An 18,093-nucleotide genomic window follows, 5' to 3' on the forward strand; every position below is an offset into this window, starting at 1 on the left:
AACCGGAAAAGGACCCATTGTGATAATATTAAGACACTGTTCTTACTCTTTCCTTTGTAAGTACAAAGAAACAAGGTGCCAACCATGAAGCACACAGTATGCATTTACCAAACATCAGCTTTATTGATGACCTCACTTTGGCCTTTTCTGGCTTCCATAAATGTGATCAATACATTTCTGTTGTTTATACATTAAATACCCAGTCTGAGATATTTTGTTATGACAAACTGAATGGACTTAGCCACCATGTATCACAATAAAACACAAGGTGGTGATTACCATTCTTCTACATATTTTCCAATTAGTAAATTCCTAGAGGTGAGATTATTTAAGTCAAAGGGCTAATTTAATCTATAAAGCCAATTGTCTTCCTCTATCATACTATGATTTCCACTTCATTTTGAAATTTAGGTAAAATCATTTTTTTACTGGTATTATATTAGATTTGCACATTTTAAACTGTGGCATCATCTTATGTAAAAAGAAAGTATGCTTCTTCATCTTGTCTTCTTTTGTCTCTGATTTATAGTTTTCCCAATATTGATTTTTTTATTGATTTTGTAACTGGTCATATTTTCTAAACTCTAATTTTTGTTTTTGTTTTTTGTCAGTTGTGGGATTTGAACTGTGGGCCTGGCCACTGTCCCTCAGCTCTTCAGCTCAAGGCTAGCACTCTACCACTTGAGCCAGAGTGCCACTCCCGGTTTTCTGGTGGTTAATTGGAGATAAAGAATCTCACGGACTTTCCTGCCCCTGCTGGCTTTGAACTATGATCCTCAGATTTCAGCCTCCTGAATAGCCAGAATTACAGGTGTAAGCCACCGGTGCCCAGCAAACTCTACTGTTATTTCTAAAACTTTCTTAGTTAATTCTCAGTTCCAAAAATAATCTAAAGTCTATTTAATTTGGGTCATAAGAACAATTAATGTGGTGTTTGAGCAAGAGAGCCAGTGTAACCCAAATCCTGCCCTTGACCTGTTTGTTGCTGCCCCGGGAGAACTGCATACACAGGAAAGCAGAGCAGGGTAAATGAGCCATTTTGCTAGTTGAGGATTTGATCCAAGCTCTAATGTTAAAATTAAGAGTAAATTAGGCTATGCTAGTATGCTCTGGATACCAATATGACTTAGAACCATTGTCTGCCATGAAACCTCTCCTTATTTACCAGCAATTCATCTTCAATCCTCTTCAATGCTGGAAAAAGCCAATTTATAGCAGAACATTGACCTGAAGTAGTTGCAAAAGAGCATTTACTCCAATGCTGGGAGTGAGCTAGCATTGTGCCTGTCATATCCTTTGGTGTACAAGGAAGGAAAAGCTGAAGATGGAAATTAAAATGTCTCCAGGTTAGGAGACATTTTCTGACTAAGAGTCACTGCCAGTATATACCACTGTGAAGCAAACACTGCCAAAGTGAAGTGTGCTACCACAGCACAGTGACATGCTCACACCCATAACCATACTCAGGAGATTGAGTTTTAAGGACTGAAGCTCAAAGTCATTCTGGGCAAAAAAGTTCCTGAGACACTTATCCCCCATTAACCAGCAAAAAAGCTGGAAGCGAACATGTGGTTCAAGTAGTACAGCATTAACCGTGAGCAAAAAACCCCCAAACTGCAAGGCCTGAGTTCAAGCTCCAGAACTGCCCCACCCCCCACCCTGCAAGAAAAAGCTCAGAAACTATTAATTGGTCAATTTTACATTCTTTCCTAACTTCTATACCTAATCTTATTATTTTAACTCAATTTTTCTCAAATGCATTCTCTCCTCCAGGTCCCCTTTCCTCTCTTGTATCAGTGAGTCTGGTCAAAGGGGAGAGAATTATAGCATCCAAACCTAAAATCCTATGTAAGATCCTGTGATGCATCTAGTTGTATTGCCAAGGCCTTTTATTATTTGGCCTGCTTTCCTAATTAATTTGAAAGCGGCTACATGGTCCAGAGCATGAAGTTCAGTCACCCCCAACTCCCACTAGTTATAGGACCCTAGGCAAATTACAGGAAGTGTCTTCAAGACGATGACGATTACTTAAAGTGCAGGTTATCCTAAGGATTGAGATAAAATACTATAAAAAGCCAGGCAAAGAAAATTGGTGTGAAATTACTACTTAAAAAAAAAAGTTCAGCTGGCAACATTATATTTGTATCTTACAACATGTTTTGATATGTATACACTGTGGACTGGCTAAATCAAGCTAATTAACATGTGCATTACCTTACTTTTTTGTGATATTACTATGGAGGGTGTGATGGGTGGAGGCACAGAAGCTGGAGACTGAGACAGGAGACTCACGAGTTTCGTGCCAGCCTGGGCTGAAAAGGGAGATTGCCTCAAACTTAACAAAACACCCTCCGACAGTTAGTATCTATTTCTCTTAGCAATCTCCGGCATACAATACATGGCTATTCTTATTAACCACAGCTTTCTTGTACCTGGTCCTCTTAGCCAGACATTTTGCATCTGTTCATCAGTATCTCTCCCTGCGTTTCCCCAAGCCCCAGGCTTTAGTATCCACCATTCTGCTCTCTCTCCTCGAAGAGATGTCACATTCAATTAAGGAGATATTTGTCCCCTGAGCCTGCTTATAAACTCCAAGTCCGGTTTATCCACGTGGTCACAGAAACCAAATCTCCTTCTTTTTAAAGACTTTGGACGAGGCGGCCAAAAACACCCCATGAAATAGAAGGCCGTGCGGCCGGCCAGTACATGGAGCTGGGGAAATTAGATTGTCCCCGTGCAGAATGAAATCAGACACCAAAAAACCACCCACGATGGACTCGAGCTTCAACCTAAGACCACGTGTGGGGACCACAACCCTGGAGCGCAGTGCGTCCCGCCGGGGTTCCCAGGGACCCGCCGGCCGGCGGACCCCCGTGGAGACCCGGCGTCCCGAGTCCCAGGAGGAAAGGGAGGGGGAGGGGCGAGGCGAGGCCCCGGCCCCCTCCCCTCGCCGTGCACCCCCCCCCCCCCCCCCGCCGCCCGGGCACTGGAGCGCAACCCGCCGAGGCCAGGCCGCTGCGGGCAGGGGGAGGCGCCAAGCCGTCGTGGCGCTGGGCCCAGACCGTGCCTAACGGCGACCCAGAAGGCGGAGCGGACGCGGCTCCGGCGGGAGCCGGAGGTAAGCAGGTGGAGGGATGGCGTGGGAGGCTGAGGGGAGGCGCCGGACGTAAAAGCCAGCCCGCTCTTCAGGTACCTCAGGACTGGGAACCGCTCCCAGACCGCCTCCGTCGCGGCGGCAGGGGCCCCCGGGGCCCCCGGTGAACTGAGGGCCTAGGCGTCGCCGCGCATGCGCAAGTCGGCTGGCGGGGTGGCGGTGGGAGGCTGGGCGCGCAAAGCTCGAAAGTGATACCCAGCGCTGGCCCCGAAACGGGGCCGGAGGGCGCCTAAGTGAGGGGGCGGGTGAGGCTGGTGAGCATGCGCGTGAGGCCACAGCGCTTCTCTGGCATTGCGCCCACGCTGCACTGCGCGCGCGCGAGCCGAGAGCGGCGGAATCTCCAGGGCCTTTGTTTCTGTGAAGGTGGCTCCCTTCAGGGCGTTCTGTTTTCCGCTCGCCTTTCCGCTCTTCGCCCAGCGTGGGCTGCCCGTGTTTTTACTTCTGCCACCCCGTCACTAGCTCCTGCGCCTCCACCTGGCCCGCGGTCTCTGGCAGTTTCCGTCCCCGGGGATAAACGCGGGCGGCTTGCTTCCCAGACCGCCGGTGGCGGTGTGGAGGAACGCGGGGAAACAGTTCGCGCTTCCTAAACCGGAAGGCCCCGCGCGCTCAGACCGGAAGTAGAGGGCTTCAGCCCGGGAGAAACTGGGAAGACCCCGCCCAGGCCAGCCTAGAACTTTCTGCGTTCGAAAAGGGAGCTTTTGCGCTTTCTGTGGCGGTGGTTCCTTGCGGGCTGACTGAGCTGTGAGCGCAAACCCTTGTGGAGGTGCTGTGCGCCGACGCCTGGCTGCCGAGCCCGGCCCGAGCTGTGAGAAGCCGCCGTGCTCAGCCTCCAGCGTGGCCGGGCCTGTGCGCCGTCGGTGCCCGCTGGGCTTCACTCCTTCCCGGACAAGGACAGGGCTAAGCCGGCTTCTGGCAGCTGGAGCGACGGGAAGTCGTGTCTAGCAATCTGGTTACTGTGTGCCTCGAGGTGTTCCGTGGCGTGCCTGTGTGTGGTATTTGGGCTGACATAGAAAAGCGGAGAACCCGAATGTTCCAGGTGAAATGTCTTTTCTTGCGGACGCGCCGTTTCGGGGCGTTCCCGCGCACGCCGCTCCCGCGTGCCGGCTCCAGGGCTGATTGGGCACGCCCAGAGGACCTTCACCCTAGGGCTTGTGCGTGAGGTGTTGCCTCAGAGTTCGCTCTGACTCCACCCACGTCTCTCCTTGGATACTGGATCCCATTCTAGTCTTCCTGACAGTTGTGAGAGAAGTGGCTGCTTCATCTGAAATAACCACTGCCCTGTTAGTCCCACCTCTTATCTTGCTCTTCGGACTCTGTAGCACCTATGATTTTATCTTATGGTCCTCTGTGTTACCCATAATCAGAGCTCAGAAGCTGTTTGTTCATGGTATCAATGAAGTGGGACTCCAACTCGCTCCAGAGAAATTTTGTGGGAATTCCTGGGCAGGGAGGATCTCAGGTATGGGTGGAGCCAAGGACCAAAGGTGGATATCATGCTCACATACCCTCTATGTACCAAGACATTTCCTTATACTGCCCTTGGACCAGATGCTTCCCACCCCTGCGAGGATACATTTAAGATGGTATACAAAGTGGAAGTCTGGAGTTTAGAATTAGTTATCTTTCTAGGAGAAAATACTTGTTACGATGCTCTAGTATATCTTTCATGGGTGCAATCTGTAGAATAATCATTGTGACAGATACAGAATTTATGGTATATAGTTAAAAATCATTTTCTCCAAATAAAGTTCAATTTATTTGGGATTTTGCAATTTAACCACTCATATGAAATGAGGAACCTGGATTCATGCAGGGAAGAGTAACCAAACACTAAAACTGTGCTGAGGAAAATTAGACAGTTGGCTTTCCATATACTGTTGTTCTGCACCCATAGATAAACAAACACTGAGATGAATTTTTCTTGAGTTTATACTAACATGTACTTTTATATGTCACTATTTCTAAACAATAAAGGATATAAATATTCACATAACATTTACATTGTATTATGTGCCATAATTAACTTAGAGATGATTTAAAGTATATGAAGAGGAGGCTAAGTGTACATTATCTGCAGTGTTAGGCTATTTCAGATAAGGGGCATAAATGTCCACAGCTTTTGGTGTTCTTGGAGTACATGTGTATGTGGGGTGTCTTTATACTTGTCTCCCTTGATACCAAGAGACGGCTGTATATTCACAATTTACTTCACTTTGCAATTTGTGTGTGTGTGTGTGTGTTTGTGCGTGCGCATCACACTCTAGTCTTGTGGCTTAAACTCAAGGTCTGAGGGCTATCATTTAGCGTTTACTGCTCAAGGCTAGTGCTCTAGCACTTGAACAACAGCTCGACTTTCTACTTTTTGATGGTTAATTGGAGATAAGAGTCTCAGACTTTACTGCCTGGACTGACTTTGAACCGTAATTCTCGTATCTTAGCTTCTTGATAGCTAGGATTATAGGTGTGAGCCACTGGCATCTGGTGCCTTTTCTTTATCTGAAACTGTAGAAGAGGAGCTTAAATATGATAGACTTTATGCTATCATATTCATCTCTCTTAGAGAGTTTTGAATGAGCCAGACAAACATAATTAACTTTTAGACCTTACTTATAGGAGACTTAGAGAAAGAGGACAACAGGAACAATTTTAGAAGGTAAATTGTTTCCCCTAAGGTCCTTTCTACTTAAGTACATCACAAGCAGTCAACATTCAGACATTAAAAATGACTGATCTAGGACTACAAATGTAGGAGACTCACTGAATTTGCTTATACCATTAGATCACTGTCATGTTCAATTTCAGCCTTACCAGTAGCTAAAGTAAAATTAAAATGCTAGGAAGTTAATGCTACTTTTGGAGTTCCTTTGGAGTTACTATAAATCATAATTGTCCAGGATCAGAATTATTGGTATTGTAGAGTGATGTCAAAGACTCCTTCTGTTCAAAGCTGAAATCAGAGGTCCATGTGGGAATGTGTGCGCTGCAGATAGTTTGCCTCTTGTAAGGAGTGTTCATAATGTCTACCAATGGAAGGCTGATGGGATCTTTACAGCTTTTGATATCTGAAAGGAATATGTATTTTAGTTCAATGGTGATCCCCTCCTAACAACATGAAGGTCTCTAGGAAGTTTTAAACCATAATAGTATTTTTTAAACAGTAATATAACACCAAAGTGTGTCTTTAATGTCTTAAGCCTTGTCAGTCTAACACGAGATAAGTAATTCATATGTATCTCCCGTGGAAGACATTTTGAGCTAACAAAAACCAGTGGATGGTATTGTGTGAGTAACTTAGACATTTTCTGCATTGTGTTGAATGTATATGATACTGACTAAAAGGAATCTTAAGTGGAAATGAGCTGAGGAATTATTTACTTTCTCAGGCCTATATCTAGGATTCTGTTTAATAGATACTTTAAGACCTATTTAAAAATTGAATTAGATTTTTTTTTTTTTTTTTTTTTTGCTAGTTCTGGGGCCTGAGCACTGCCCCAGAGCTTCTTTTTGCTCAAGGCTAGCACTCTGCCACTTGAGCCACAGCTCCACTTCCAGCCTTTCCTGTGTATGTGGTACTGAGGAATCAAACCCAGAGCTTCATGTGCACTAGGCAAGGGTTAGGTCACGTTCCCAGCCCTTAATTAGATTTTTTTTTTTTTGGTCGGTCAGGGGGCTTGAACTCTGGGCCTGGGCCTGGGCGCTGTCCCTCAGCTCTTAGCTCAAAGGGCGCTCTACCACTTGAGCCACAGTGCCACTTCCGGTTCTCTAGTGGTTTATTGGAGATAAGGTCTCATAGACTTTCCTGCCTGGGCTGGCTTTGAAACATGATCCTCAGATCTCAGCCTCCTGAGTAGCTATGATTACAGACGTGAGCCACTGGTGTCCGGCGTGAATTATTTTTTTTTTTAAGAGACTGAATTTCAAATGGGTTTACAAATAAAACTCAAGTACATTACATTACTTGTAACAATTTAAGTGTTTTGTAGTTTATGTTGAATATTTTCCATATTTGAAAAAGGCACTTTTGCTAGGTATGATTGAAAAGGCCAGTGTTGATGAGCTTAGCAATCTCTTTAAATTTAATATAGCTTTGCTGTGGACCAATCTGTTCCAATACTCTTGGTGAAATTCACAAACTTTTTTTCCCTTGTGCTAGTACTGGGGCTGGAAGTCAGGGGTCAGGGGTCAGGGTCTGGGTCCTGTCCCTTAGCAGGTGGCTCACACCTGTAATTCTAACTACTCAAGAAGCTGGGATCTGAGGTTCACAGTTCAAAGTCAGCCTGGTCAGGAAAGTGTATGAAACTCATCTCCAATTAACCTCCAGAAAACCAGAAGTGGTTATAGCTCCATGTTGGTAGAGTGCTAGCCTTGAGTGAAAAAGCTTAGAGACAGCAACCCTGAGTTCAAGCCCATGACCTACAAAAAGACTAAATAAAGCCAGGCGCCGGTGGCTCACTCCTGTAATCCTAGCTACTCAGGAGGCTGAGATCTGAGGATCACAATTCAAAGCCAGTTGGGGCAGGAAAGTCCATGAGACTCTTATCTCCAGTAAACCACCAGAAAAACCGGAAGTGGCCATGTGGCTCAAGTGGTAGAGTGCTAGTCTTGAGGTGAAGATTTGACGGACAGCAGCCAGGCCCGGAGTTCAAGCCCCATGATAGACCAAAAAAAAAAAAAAGAATAAATAAATTTATAGTGTCTATTCAGACTTGGCCTTAGTGGTTAATAGTAAGCTTGTCCAATGATGTGTTGTCATGATCTCTCTCTCTCTCTCTCTCTCTCTCTCTCTCTATTTTTTTAAAGGGCTTAACCTTATTTTGATTATCTGCTGTAAGGTTCTAATTCTACTGTAGTGAATATCGGATAAAATCTTCTGAGATTATTACTTGAAGCATGATTGTATTTAAGTAAATAATATCCTATATAATAAATTAGGAAAAAGTATTATTAGATACTGTTTATATTATATATTTATATGTGTATATATTATATATGTATATATAAATACAAGTATAAAATGTAAATATAACAATACACATATTATGTATGCATAATATACATACATAATGCATACATAATGTATGTATTGTTATATTTACATTTTATATTTGTATTTATATATACATATGTATGTGTAATGCATACATAATATATGTATATATGTGTATACCCATATGTATGTCTATATATGTGTATATACATATATATGTTTGTATACATATATATACACATGCACACACATATATACACATATACATACCAGTTATCTATCTTGTTGAATATATATATATATATATATATATTTGGTTATCATTCCTGTTGAATGTATATTCAGCATAGATAATGTGTTTATATATATTCTTGTTGAATAGATATAGATGGATAGGATAGATAACTGGTAAGAATTTAACCACAGTGTACACATGCTTCATGCTTTCCAGAGGGCTGCTTTTGTCATTCCAGTGTCTGCTGTCACTTCCACGTGGTGGCAGCATGTGGAGGTAGTTTTTTTTTTGGGGGGGGGGTCCAGTCATGGGGCCTGAACTCTGGGCCTGGGCGCTGTCCCTCAGCTCTTAAGCTCAAGGCTAGCGCTGTACCACTTGAGCCACAGTGCCACTTCCTGCTTTTTTTACTTTTTGCTTATGTGGTGCTGAGAAATCGGACCCAGGGCCTCATGCATGCAAAGCAAGCTCTCTACCACTGAGCCACCTTCCCAGCCCAGAGATGGTTATTAAGATAAGAACTTTCAGTATTCTTGCTCCTTACTGGATGACTGTTATTTCAGACTATTTTTGTTGTTGTTGTTAAAGTCTTGGAAACAAAGCTGTTTATTCATTCATCCTTTCATCCTTTTCATTCATTTCTCCTTTTATGTATTTATTTTACAGCTTAGCAAGTCATATATTCTTCTGTGGAACTGAGAATTGATAAGTCTGATCTTCACTGGAATTTTCTAAACCCAGAAAAAAAAGTTGACCAAGATATCAAATTTATGAATTTTTCTTACCTATAGAACATTAACTCTGAGATGAAAAAATCCTGATGATGTTCTTGTAGCTAGAAGGACCTACATTTATCCTGGGATTGCCTCCCCAGACCTCAGCAGATTGATTCTATCAGAATTCCAGAACAGAACACCTGTGGATTTTATTGCTGTGAACTCCTATACCTAAAGCTTATTTCCCTTATCTTCCCTTTACTATAGTTAAGCTTAACTTGTCTTTGTTAATTAAAAGTAATTTTTTTTTAAAAAAACATGGGGTCTCACGTGTTTTTTCTCAGGCTTTTCTCTGGCCTCAAGCAATCTACCTCAGCCTCTCTGTGGAGTGACTACAAGTGTGCAATACTACCCCTCATCTAGAAGTAAAATAATTTTAACCTATTCAGTTTCATTTGATATATGGAATCTTGATTTTACCATGTACTTTTCCTTCAGGGACTGCACAGGACTGAGTCCATATGGAAGAAGAACTTCCCCTTTTTTATGGAGAAAGTGGCCAGGTTAGGAAAAATAAGCATGCCCTGACAGCATGTGTGTTCTGTTGCATGAATTATATTTCATCAGATATCCATTGGCCACTGATGTGAGGATCAATAAGTTAGTGTCTGTCTTTGTGAGACAGACACCTGAGATGCCACTGGTTTGTGGAATGCTAAAGGGCAACGGGGAACTGGTACCACCTGAGGGGAAGAGAGAGGAATGGGGTGGGGGAGGGTGCGGGCAGATAAGGATGACAGGCCTCTGCTGTATGGGTCTGTCCTGCAAAAAAGCTCCTGAGTTGAACAACATTTATTACTTCTCCAAAGATTAATACATATATTATGTAATCTTAGAAGAATATGTTCTCATTTCATTGCAGATATCCTTTAATTTTTCCATCATATGTGAACATAACACTCAACTAGCTTTAAGTCCAGTCAGCATCCAAATGATACTAAAAATTGCACACTTTTTGGCATGCCTAGTGATTCCCATCATGTTATTAATTTACCAAATATCTGCTCATCACCATTAAACAATACTAACAGTCACTTTTTGTGCCAGCTTTTCACTTTAATAAAACACAGTAAATATTCAATAAGAGATGGAAATAATTATGCACAGGCTGTATGTATGTACATATATATGTATATATGTATGTATGTATGTGTTTTAAGACAGGCTCATTATGTAGCCCAGTCTGGCCTTAAACTGAATCCTTCTGACTCAGCCTCCCAAGTGCTGAGATTACAGGCAGGTACTACCGCAGTTGGCATTCATAGACTATATTTTAAGTTGAATTATGACAACTTGGTGGTTATTCATCATCAAAAGAAGTGTGGTTATATACTACATTCCTCACATTGATGCGGAAGCATGGCTGTACAGCAACATACTCTCTAAAGACTAGTGGGATGATCTCTTGATTTTATGGCACCTGTATTTCCTTTATTATGTTTTCCTTGAGATTATCTCACTACTTTGCATTCCAGAGATGCCAGCTACAGGTGGGAGAAGTGGATTGAATGTGATCTAAGTAATAAAAGACCACTGGCCTGGGGTTAACTACCCTGTAGATGGTAGTACAGTCAGGTTACTTAGGCCACGCTAGGACTAGATTCTAGGACATGATGGTGCTGGGCCATTTCTATGGAGGCTTGTTTCCACACATAGATTTGTTTCCTGCTGGTGTCAGCTCTTACTTAGCTCATCTCTTACCTGACTCAGGGAACAGAGCTGCTGGGGGTATTTGCAGACACACTGCCACCATGCAGAATGGCTGTCTCACAATCAAAGCTTCTGCAGGTGCTATGTGTGAATTTATATACATTGTCTCACAAGTATGCTGGACAGAAGCATTTATTCTAATGTGATTGACGATGTAAGATTCCATGAGACTACTATTAAATGTTCATGTCTTGAAAAGAATAAATATGTGCATTTTATAAATTAAGCCATCATTTTCTTATTTTTCACAGCCTTAAAAACATCAGGGTTTGATGACTAATGTCCAGCAATTGGCCTTTTGATATATTTAAAAAGTATATATCTGAAGCCTGGGTTGGTGGCTTATACCTGTAATCATAGCTATTAAGAAGGCTGAGATCTGAGGATCATGGTTTGAAGGACTCTTTTGTCCAATTAACTAGCAAAAAGCCGACCCAGAGTTCAAACCCCAGAACCTACACCAAAACAAAACCGGAAGTACCTATCTGGTGTTCATAGACTATAGTACAATTATTTATGTTCCATTAGATTATGACCTTCTGGAAGGGAATAATTTAATCTTTAGTGATCTTGTCATACCTGACATTCTCTTGATTGGTAGTATCTTTTATTATCATTATTATTATTATTATTATATGTGTGTATGTGTTTGTGTGTATGTGCGCACATGTGCCAGTACTGGAGCTTCTACACAGGGCCTTGTGCCCTTACTGAGGATTGCAGGTGTTGAGCCACAGGTACCCGGTTTCAGTAGCACCTTTTAATAAAGGTAATACTATAGATTGCATTAAACACATACACCTACACATTGGAATCCCAGTAGTCAGAGTTACCAGTGGGCACTATAGCTATTTGTATAAGTGGACTAGGAGGAGAGTTGACACCTATTGCCATATAGATAAGTGTTTAGTAGCTGATTGGAATTTACAGCCTGATTGTAGGCATCCAGGAAGCCCCTTGATTTTGTAATCAAGCAGAATGAAATGAAGGAAAATGAGCTAGTAGTTAGTCATTGCATCTTGCTGCCTGTATTGTTTGCAGAAGACAGTGCAGAGCAGGCATTAGCACTCTGAAAACAACCATCAAAGCCCTACAAGTACAAAAAGCAGACTACAAGTATATAGCTTTTTTTAAAGTTAAAAAAATCTTTAAGTAGTTGTTCAGAGGAATTGCCATTTAACAAAGTAGTTTATGAATACAATGCATCTTGGTCAATGTCCCCCTTTCAACATTCTCACCTGTCTCTTCCAACCTATCCTTGGTGTATAACATTTTGTGTGAACTTTTTACTCAGCCATTAGATGATGTGTGGAAAAAAATGTATGCTTTAATCTGGGCTCCCCTACCTAAAGCTACTGATTTTGTAGGATGTTTAGTCATTTTTTTGTGCCTCACTTTCCTCCTCACATGTATATATAATATATAAAAACTCTAATTAGAATATTAATACATTATCTACATTAGATAATTAATATCAATTACAAACTTTGTTCTTGAAATTTGCAGAAGGAAACAATAAAAAGCAGACTTCTTAGAAAATAAGATTCCTTCATGATAAGAAGGTAGGTAAATTAAAGTAGGAACTTAGACTACATTTTTAATATAATCTGATCTTCCCATCTCTGTATAGTGGCCTTGGACAATTGCTTTTCTTTCAGTAAACAATATTTGACAGGGCTGTTACCAGTACTGGGGTTTGAACTTAGGGCCTTTGGCCTGCTCATCTTGCTTGCTCACTGGTGCTCTACCATTTGAGCCATGTATCAGCCCTGCTTTTTCTGGTTATTTTTGCAGATGGAGTATCACATACTTTTCTTCTCAGGCAGACCTTACACCTCCATCCTCTGGATCTTGGCCTCCTGAGAAATTAAGATTACAGACATGAACCCTAGCATCTGGTTTTCCTTTCCTTCCTTTCCTTCCTCCTTTCTTTCCTCCCTCCCTCCCTCCTTCCCTCCCTCCCTCTCTCTCTCCCTCCCCCCCCAAATAAAATTGGATTCCAGAGCAGAGAATGGAGGTACAGGGTAAGGATAATGGAGTCACAGAAGGTAGGACTGGAAGGCATGTTGTGAATGTGGAAGTAGAAGTAGAGCCATTTAGCTGAACATTTATTTGTTCATTTAACCAATATATATCATCTATGATACCCCATGCAAAAGATCAATGGCATGGTGGTAAAAGAGACTGAGTCTTTCTGTCTCCGTGAACTATATTCTAGAAGCCTATGAAGGTGGCCTCAGAAGCATGCTGGATAATAAGGATGGGGGCACCTTGTAAATCTGTGGCGTGCACTTTGCAAGTGAAGTATTGTTCTTTTGTGCTCTCAGACATCCTCAAGTGACTCCTAAGGTGGAAAGAGCAATGTTCTTTTCTAGAAAATAAGTGGCTGGCCCACAGTCTATATTAGAAGTCATTCCTAGTAAGGTTTATCTAGTAGGTGATGCATATGGCCAGATCATTTTTGCTCCATTAAATCAAACATGTTATCATGTGAACTGAGCAAACATGCCATTAGACAGCAGGTATCAGCATGGCATATTGTCTGGTTATGCATCTTGCTGTACTATTCAAAATTTTTACATGTCAAAAAATATGTAAATAAAATGTGTCCAGTGGCAGATAAAGACTTTTTTGAGACAATTTTATGATGATCTTAATAAATGCTGTTATGGCCTTGTAACCCTTCAATATTCTGTGTTCAAGTCCTAACTGACCAGTACTTCAACATGAAATGGAATCATGGCCGATATAATTATATTAGTTAAGATGAAGTCACTAGGATGAGCCCTGGTGTAGTCTAACTGCTGTCTTTATATAAAGGAGGAATGTGGACTCATACACATCCAGGGTAGATGGTGCAAACCGACCTAGGGAGAATGCAGCCACCTGCAAGCCAAGGTGGAGCCTAGAATAGATCTTTTCCGTATCACTTTCAGATGGAGCAAAACTAGCTGATTTTGGACTTTGGGTCTACAGACTGTGGGATAATAAATCTCTGTTGTTTAAACCTCCTGCTTGCAGTACTTAGTTATAGCTGCTGTAGCAAACTGAGTGTTTCTTCTAAACAGTCCCAAACCTGAGGGTTGAGCAGGGAGGAAATCCAGCCACTCCTCAAACTGAACATCAGCTGATGCTTGCCCAAGACCACGCCTCCCGTGTCCCCTTCAGCATTGACTGTTGCCAAGGATTTGTTTTATTAGGATTGAAGCATCCAAGTAGCCCTTCTCCCTTTCCTCTTTCTCTCCCTAAGTTTTTTCTTGCCTTTTTTTTTTTAACCAAGCCTTGTTTCCATGGCTACATTGAAAACACAGCCAATATTTAAAGTACTTGTTGATTATTCAACTTCCTAAGGGCCAGCCCTGGGTAGTTCTTGTGCCCTTGAGGAAAATGAATGATGAGATCTGAATCCATCTGGGTCTCTGGTGCCTACTTGCTGCAAGAGCCTTCCTGAGGCAGCTGTGAGGGGCTCTCAGTGACAGACACACGTGTTTAGGACTTGCTTCTTAAGATTTTAGTCCCTCTTCTGCAGAAGTAAAGGGACTAAGAAAATGTATTTTTTTGTATTACTAATCTCTTCTATTTTTCCTTTTCAGCCAGTACTGGCTACTCTCTTGTCATTGAAGATGTTAGATGTGGGAAAGTGGCCAATTTTTTCCCTTTGTTCTGAGGAAGAACTGCAGTTAATTCGTCAGGCTTGTGTCTTTGGCAGTGCTGGCAATGAGGCTTTATATACCACAATAAATGATGAGGTAACTTGAAGAAAAACATCCAGCCACCCCATATGTTTAGTAATGGATTTGTTCAATTGAGGATCAAAGCAGTATTTTTGTTTGTTTGTATGTTTGTTTAAAGCATGGCAAGTTGATTTGTACTTATTCTCTATGAAGCAGTTTGCACAGGAAGACTGCGCTTACTTGTGGTCGTTCTTGGCTCATCACATATTGGCCAACTTGAACTGACAGTGGTTTTCCCACAGATTTTTGTGCTTGGCACAAACTGCAGTGGCTGTCTGGGTTTAGGTAACATCCAGAACACCATTGAACCTCGGAGACTGGATTCCTTAAGTGGCAAAAAGATTGCCTGCCTCAGCTATGGAAGTGGCCCACACGTCATCCTGGCAACAACAGGTAACAAGAACTCCACAGAGAATTGTAGCCATTGCTTTTTTGATTGAGGAACAAGACTAGGACTGCCCTGGAATTGAGAGGAACGTTCTGATTGGGAGAGCATTGCTGGTTCTGTCCTATGAACTTGACCATGCATTAGAAAAGGTGAAATAACAATGTATTTCAAGATCTGACCAAGATAATGTAGCAGATGGAAGGTAGGAAGTGTTGGTATTTTAGATGTAGGAATACCTGCTGCATGTCCAGTGTTCCTCTTCTCTTTGTGAATGAAATTACTGTGTGAGAATCTTATACTTACTTTGGCCCCTGAGATGACATTTTGAACTTTAGATGTCTGATCCATGAATTGAATGACAAAATATGGATTCTGGCATTTTGAGATCGTTGAGCTAAATAGTGACATGAAATTAAACATTCTTAAGGTTGTTTTATGAATTAGACTATACAATTAAAATTAAATTATACCTTACAGTTAAAAGTTCCAGGGTTTTGATGTTGCCAGTAATGGCAGGTGAGAATTTTCACTGAAAACAACTAAAGTTCTAGATCGTTTTGCTATTTTATCTCATAAAGCACTGACAAAACAGAAAGGAATGGTTAGACCAAATTTAAGAAAAAGTATCAGGGGCTGGGAAGGTGGCTCAGGGGTAGAGTGCTTGCCTTGCATGCATGAGGCCCTGGGTTCGATTCCTCAGCATCACATAAGCAAAAAGAAAAAAGCCGGAAGTGGCGCTGTGGCTCAAGTGGTAGAGTGCTAGCCTTGAGCTGAAGAGCTGAAGGACAGTGCCCAGGCCCAGAGTTCAGGCCCCACAACCCAACCAAAAAAAAAAGAAAAGGTATCAAATCCTAGTATATAGGAGAATTGGTTACTGTGTTGCTTTCAAGGTGCCTGTCTCTATCAGCTGGAGCCAAGCTTGTGGTTGTATGTACCCAGGAGGTAAAGGAACACAAGTCAAGATCCTGCCTAATGGAATAGTAGGAAACTTCCCAAGTAGGCTGAACAGGAAAAGGCTTCCTCTCTGGGAAAGGATTAGCTAAGAACGGAACAGGAAAACTTTTTTCTATGAGCAAAGCAGGGAAGAAAAAAGAGGGAAATGAAATAAACCCCCAGCACTTGGATGATGGAGACAGGAGAATCACTATTTTGAGACCATCCTGGAATTACCAAGTAAGATCCTGTCTTACCTCCCTCCAAAAAAAATTTAAGAGAGAGAGAGAGAGAGAGAGAGAGAGAGAGAGAGAGAGAGAGAGAGAGAGAGAGAGAGAGAGAGAGAGAGAGACCTCTCAGAGTTTAGATCTCTGGATTATATTAATTAGTTTAGATCCATAGGTTACTTTAATTCATATTAGACTCAATGGTCCTAGAAACCTCAACTTTGAATTTATTAGCAATTTTGGACTAGAAGTGCCTTAAAGGTATTATAGAAATTAATGCAGATCATTTCTAGAAGAAGGCTCTTCCACTAAAGACCTGGGGGAAATCATCACAAATATCTTTTCAGTGATTATAAACAATACATAATCCAAATAGGCATAGAAAAAAAATGACAAAATCACAAGTTTAGTTTACTAAAGATTTTTATTTATTTATTTTTGTCAGTCATGGAGCCTGTACTCTGGGCCTGGGCGCTATCCCTCAGCTATTTAGCTCAAGATTAGCACTCTACCACTTGAGCCATAGCACTACTTGAGGCTTTTTCTGCTTTGTGGTGCTGAGGAATCGAACCCAGGGCCTCATGCATATCAGGCAAGCACTCTACCACTGAGTCACCTTCCCAGCCCATACTAAAGATTCTAATTGACTTTTCTTTGTGATACTACAATCACACAATACTTCATTCCATAAAACAGAATAAGCATTATGATAACCTGATTAGAGGAGGTTGGTTTTATAGATAGAATAGGACTGAAGATGAGGAAACAGAGAAGAGAGCAGACTGATCTTTTCAGTTATTTTCCTTATAAGGATTAAACCAGAGGGAACATCATATCTGCTGACTGAAACTGGCATGTTAGGCAATTTGACTCTGTCTTCTTCTCTTGATTCTCAAACCAAATAAACAACTTAGTTTCTGCTTGGTAAGGTGGAAAATGACTACAAAGAATGACTATTTTGCTTTGGTTTGTTAGGCCTACTCTAAACCAATGGCCTCCTGTACATTCTTTTTTTAAAAAAAAAATGAGAACCAATAGAAGCAACAGACCCAAAGAACTGACTACTAAATATCAAACATTAGAATTTAATATAAATTAAACACTGATTACAAGGCATTTATAGTTGTTGTTTTATAGAGATCATAAAAGATTTAGAAAAGACCCAAGTAAACAGTGTAGGTATCAAAAAGAAAATTCACTGAACAAATTCTCTATCACAGGAGAAAATCAGTAAACTGGAAGATAGGTCAGAAGAAAGTAGAACATAATACAAAGAGACAATATGGGTACATATTGTATGAGTCCATTTATTTAAAGTTCAAAAACAGGAAACAATTTATGCAAGATGCATGTATGAGGGACTTTGTATTTTATTACTTGAGATTGGTACATAGATGTGTACTTTAATTATTTATAAATAGTAACTGTGTTACCATCTGTGGAAGCCATACAATGTATGTGTTCATATAATGAAGCAAACATTTTGAAGGTGGTTACTTTCTTTTCTTTTCAGAAGGAGAAGTCTTTACCTGGGGTCACAATGCTTATAGCCAGTTGGGCAATGGAACAACGAATCATGGTTTAGTACCCTGTCATATTTCTACTAACTTGTCAAACAAGCAGGTGATTGAAGTTGCCTGTGGGTCTTACCATTCTTTGGTCCTAACTTCTGATGGAGAGGTAAGGACAGTTAACGTAATGCTCCCCCCCTTTTTTTTCCTGTTGCATTCTATAGATTCCTTTATCAGTCCTGGAAATAGGACCATTAGATTAAAATAACCACTTTTCTCAAATTCAGTCATATTCTTGATAGCAACTCATAGTTGTGGGATTTATATGATAAAGTCCACCTGATTATAGTAAGGAGTTTAATCACTGCAAAATTAATCTATCTTTCCTTCTATATTGCTATGATGAAGAGATTGTTGAAGAAAAGGGAAATCCAGAGATAT

At 41.3% G+C, this 18,093-nt stretch overlaps 1 protein-coding gene across 6 annotated transcripts in view; it reads left to right on the forward strand.

Annotated features, from left to right (window-relative positions):
• The first annotated feature begins 3,012 nt into the window (after positions 1–3,012).
• Rcbtb2 (RCC1 and BTB domain containing protein 2) overlaps positions 3,013–18,093 on the forward strand; it is a 36,909-nt gene continuing 21,828 nt past the window's right edge. Inside the window, exons 1-6 of one of the 6 annotated variants that reach the window (XM_070003190.1) lie at positions 3,013–3,118; positions 9,588–9,652; positions 12,366–12,421; positions 14,453–14,608; positions 14,836–14,986; positions 17,655–17,821. In XM_070003190.1, coding sequence (XP_069859291.1) covers positions 14,483–14,608; positions 14,836–14,986; positions 17,655–17,821 — 444 coding nt within the window. In that variant the 5' untranslated portion in view covers positions 3,013–3,118; positions 9,588–9,652; positions 12,366–12,421; positions 14,453–14,482. Of the gene's footprint in view, positions 3,119–3,482; positions 4,191–9,587; positions 9,653–12,365; positions 12,422–12,884; positions 12,908–14,452; positions 14,609–14,835; positions 14,987–17,654; positions 17,822–18,093 lie in introns of those variants that run through there. The other 5 variants (XM_070003189.1, XM_070003191.1, XM_070003192.1 and 2 more) reach the window with 5 other exon arrangements.

This window comes from Dipodomys merriami, unplaced genomic scaffold, assembly GCF_024711535.1.
Source record: "Dipodomys merriami isolate MVZ:Mamm:240054 unplaced genomic scaffold, mDipMer1.0.p SCAF_6, whole genome shotgun sequence".
Classification (NCBI taxonomy): Eukaryota; Metazoa; Chordata; class Mammalia; order Rodentia; family Heteromyidae; genus Dipodomys; species Dipodomys merriami.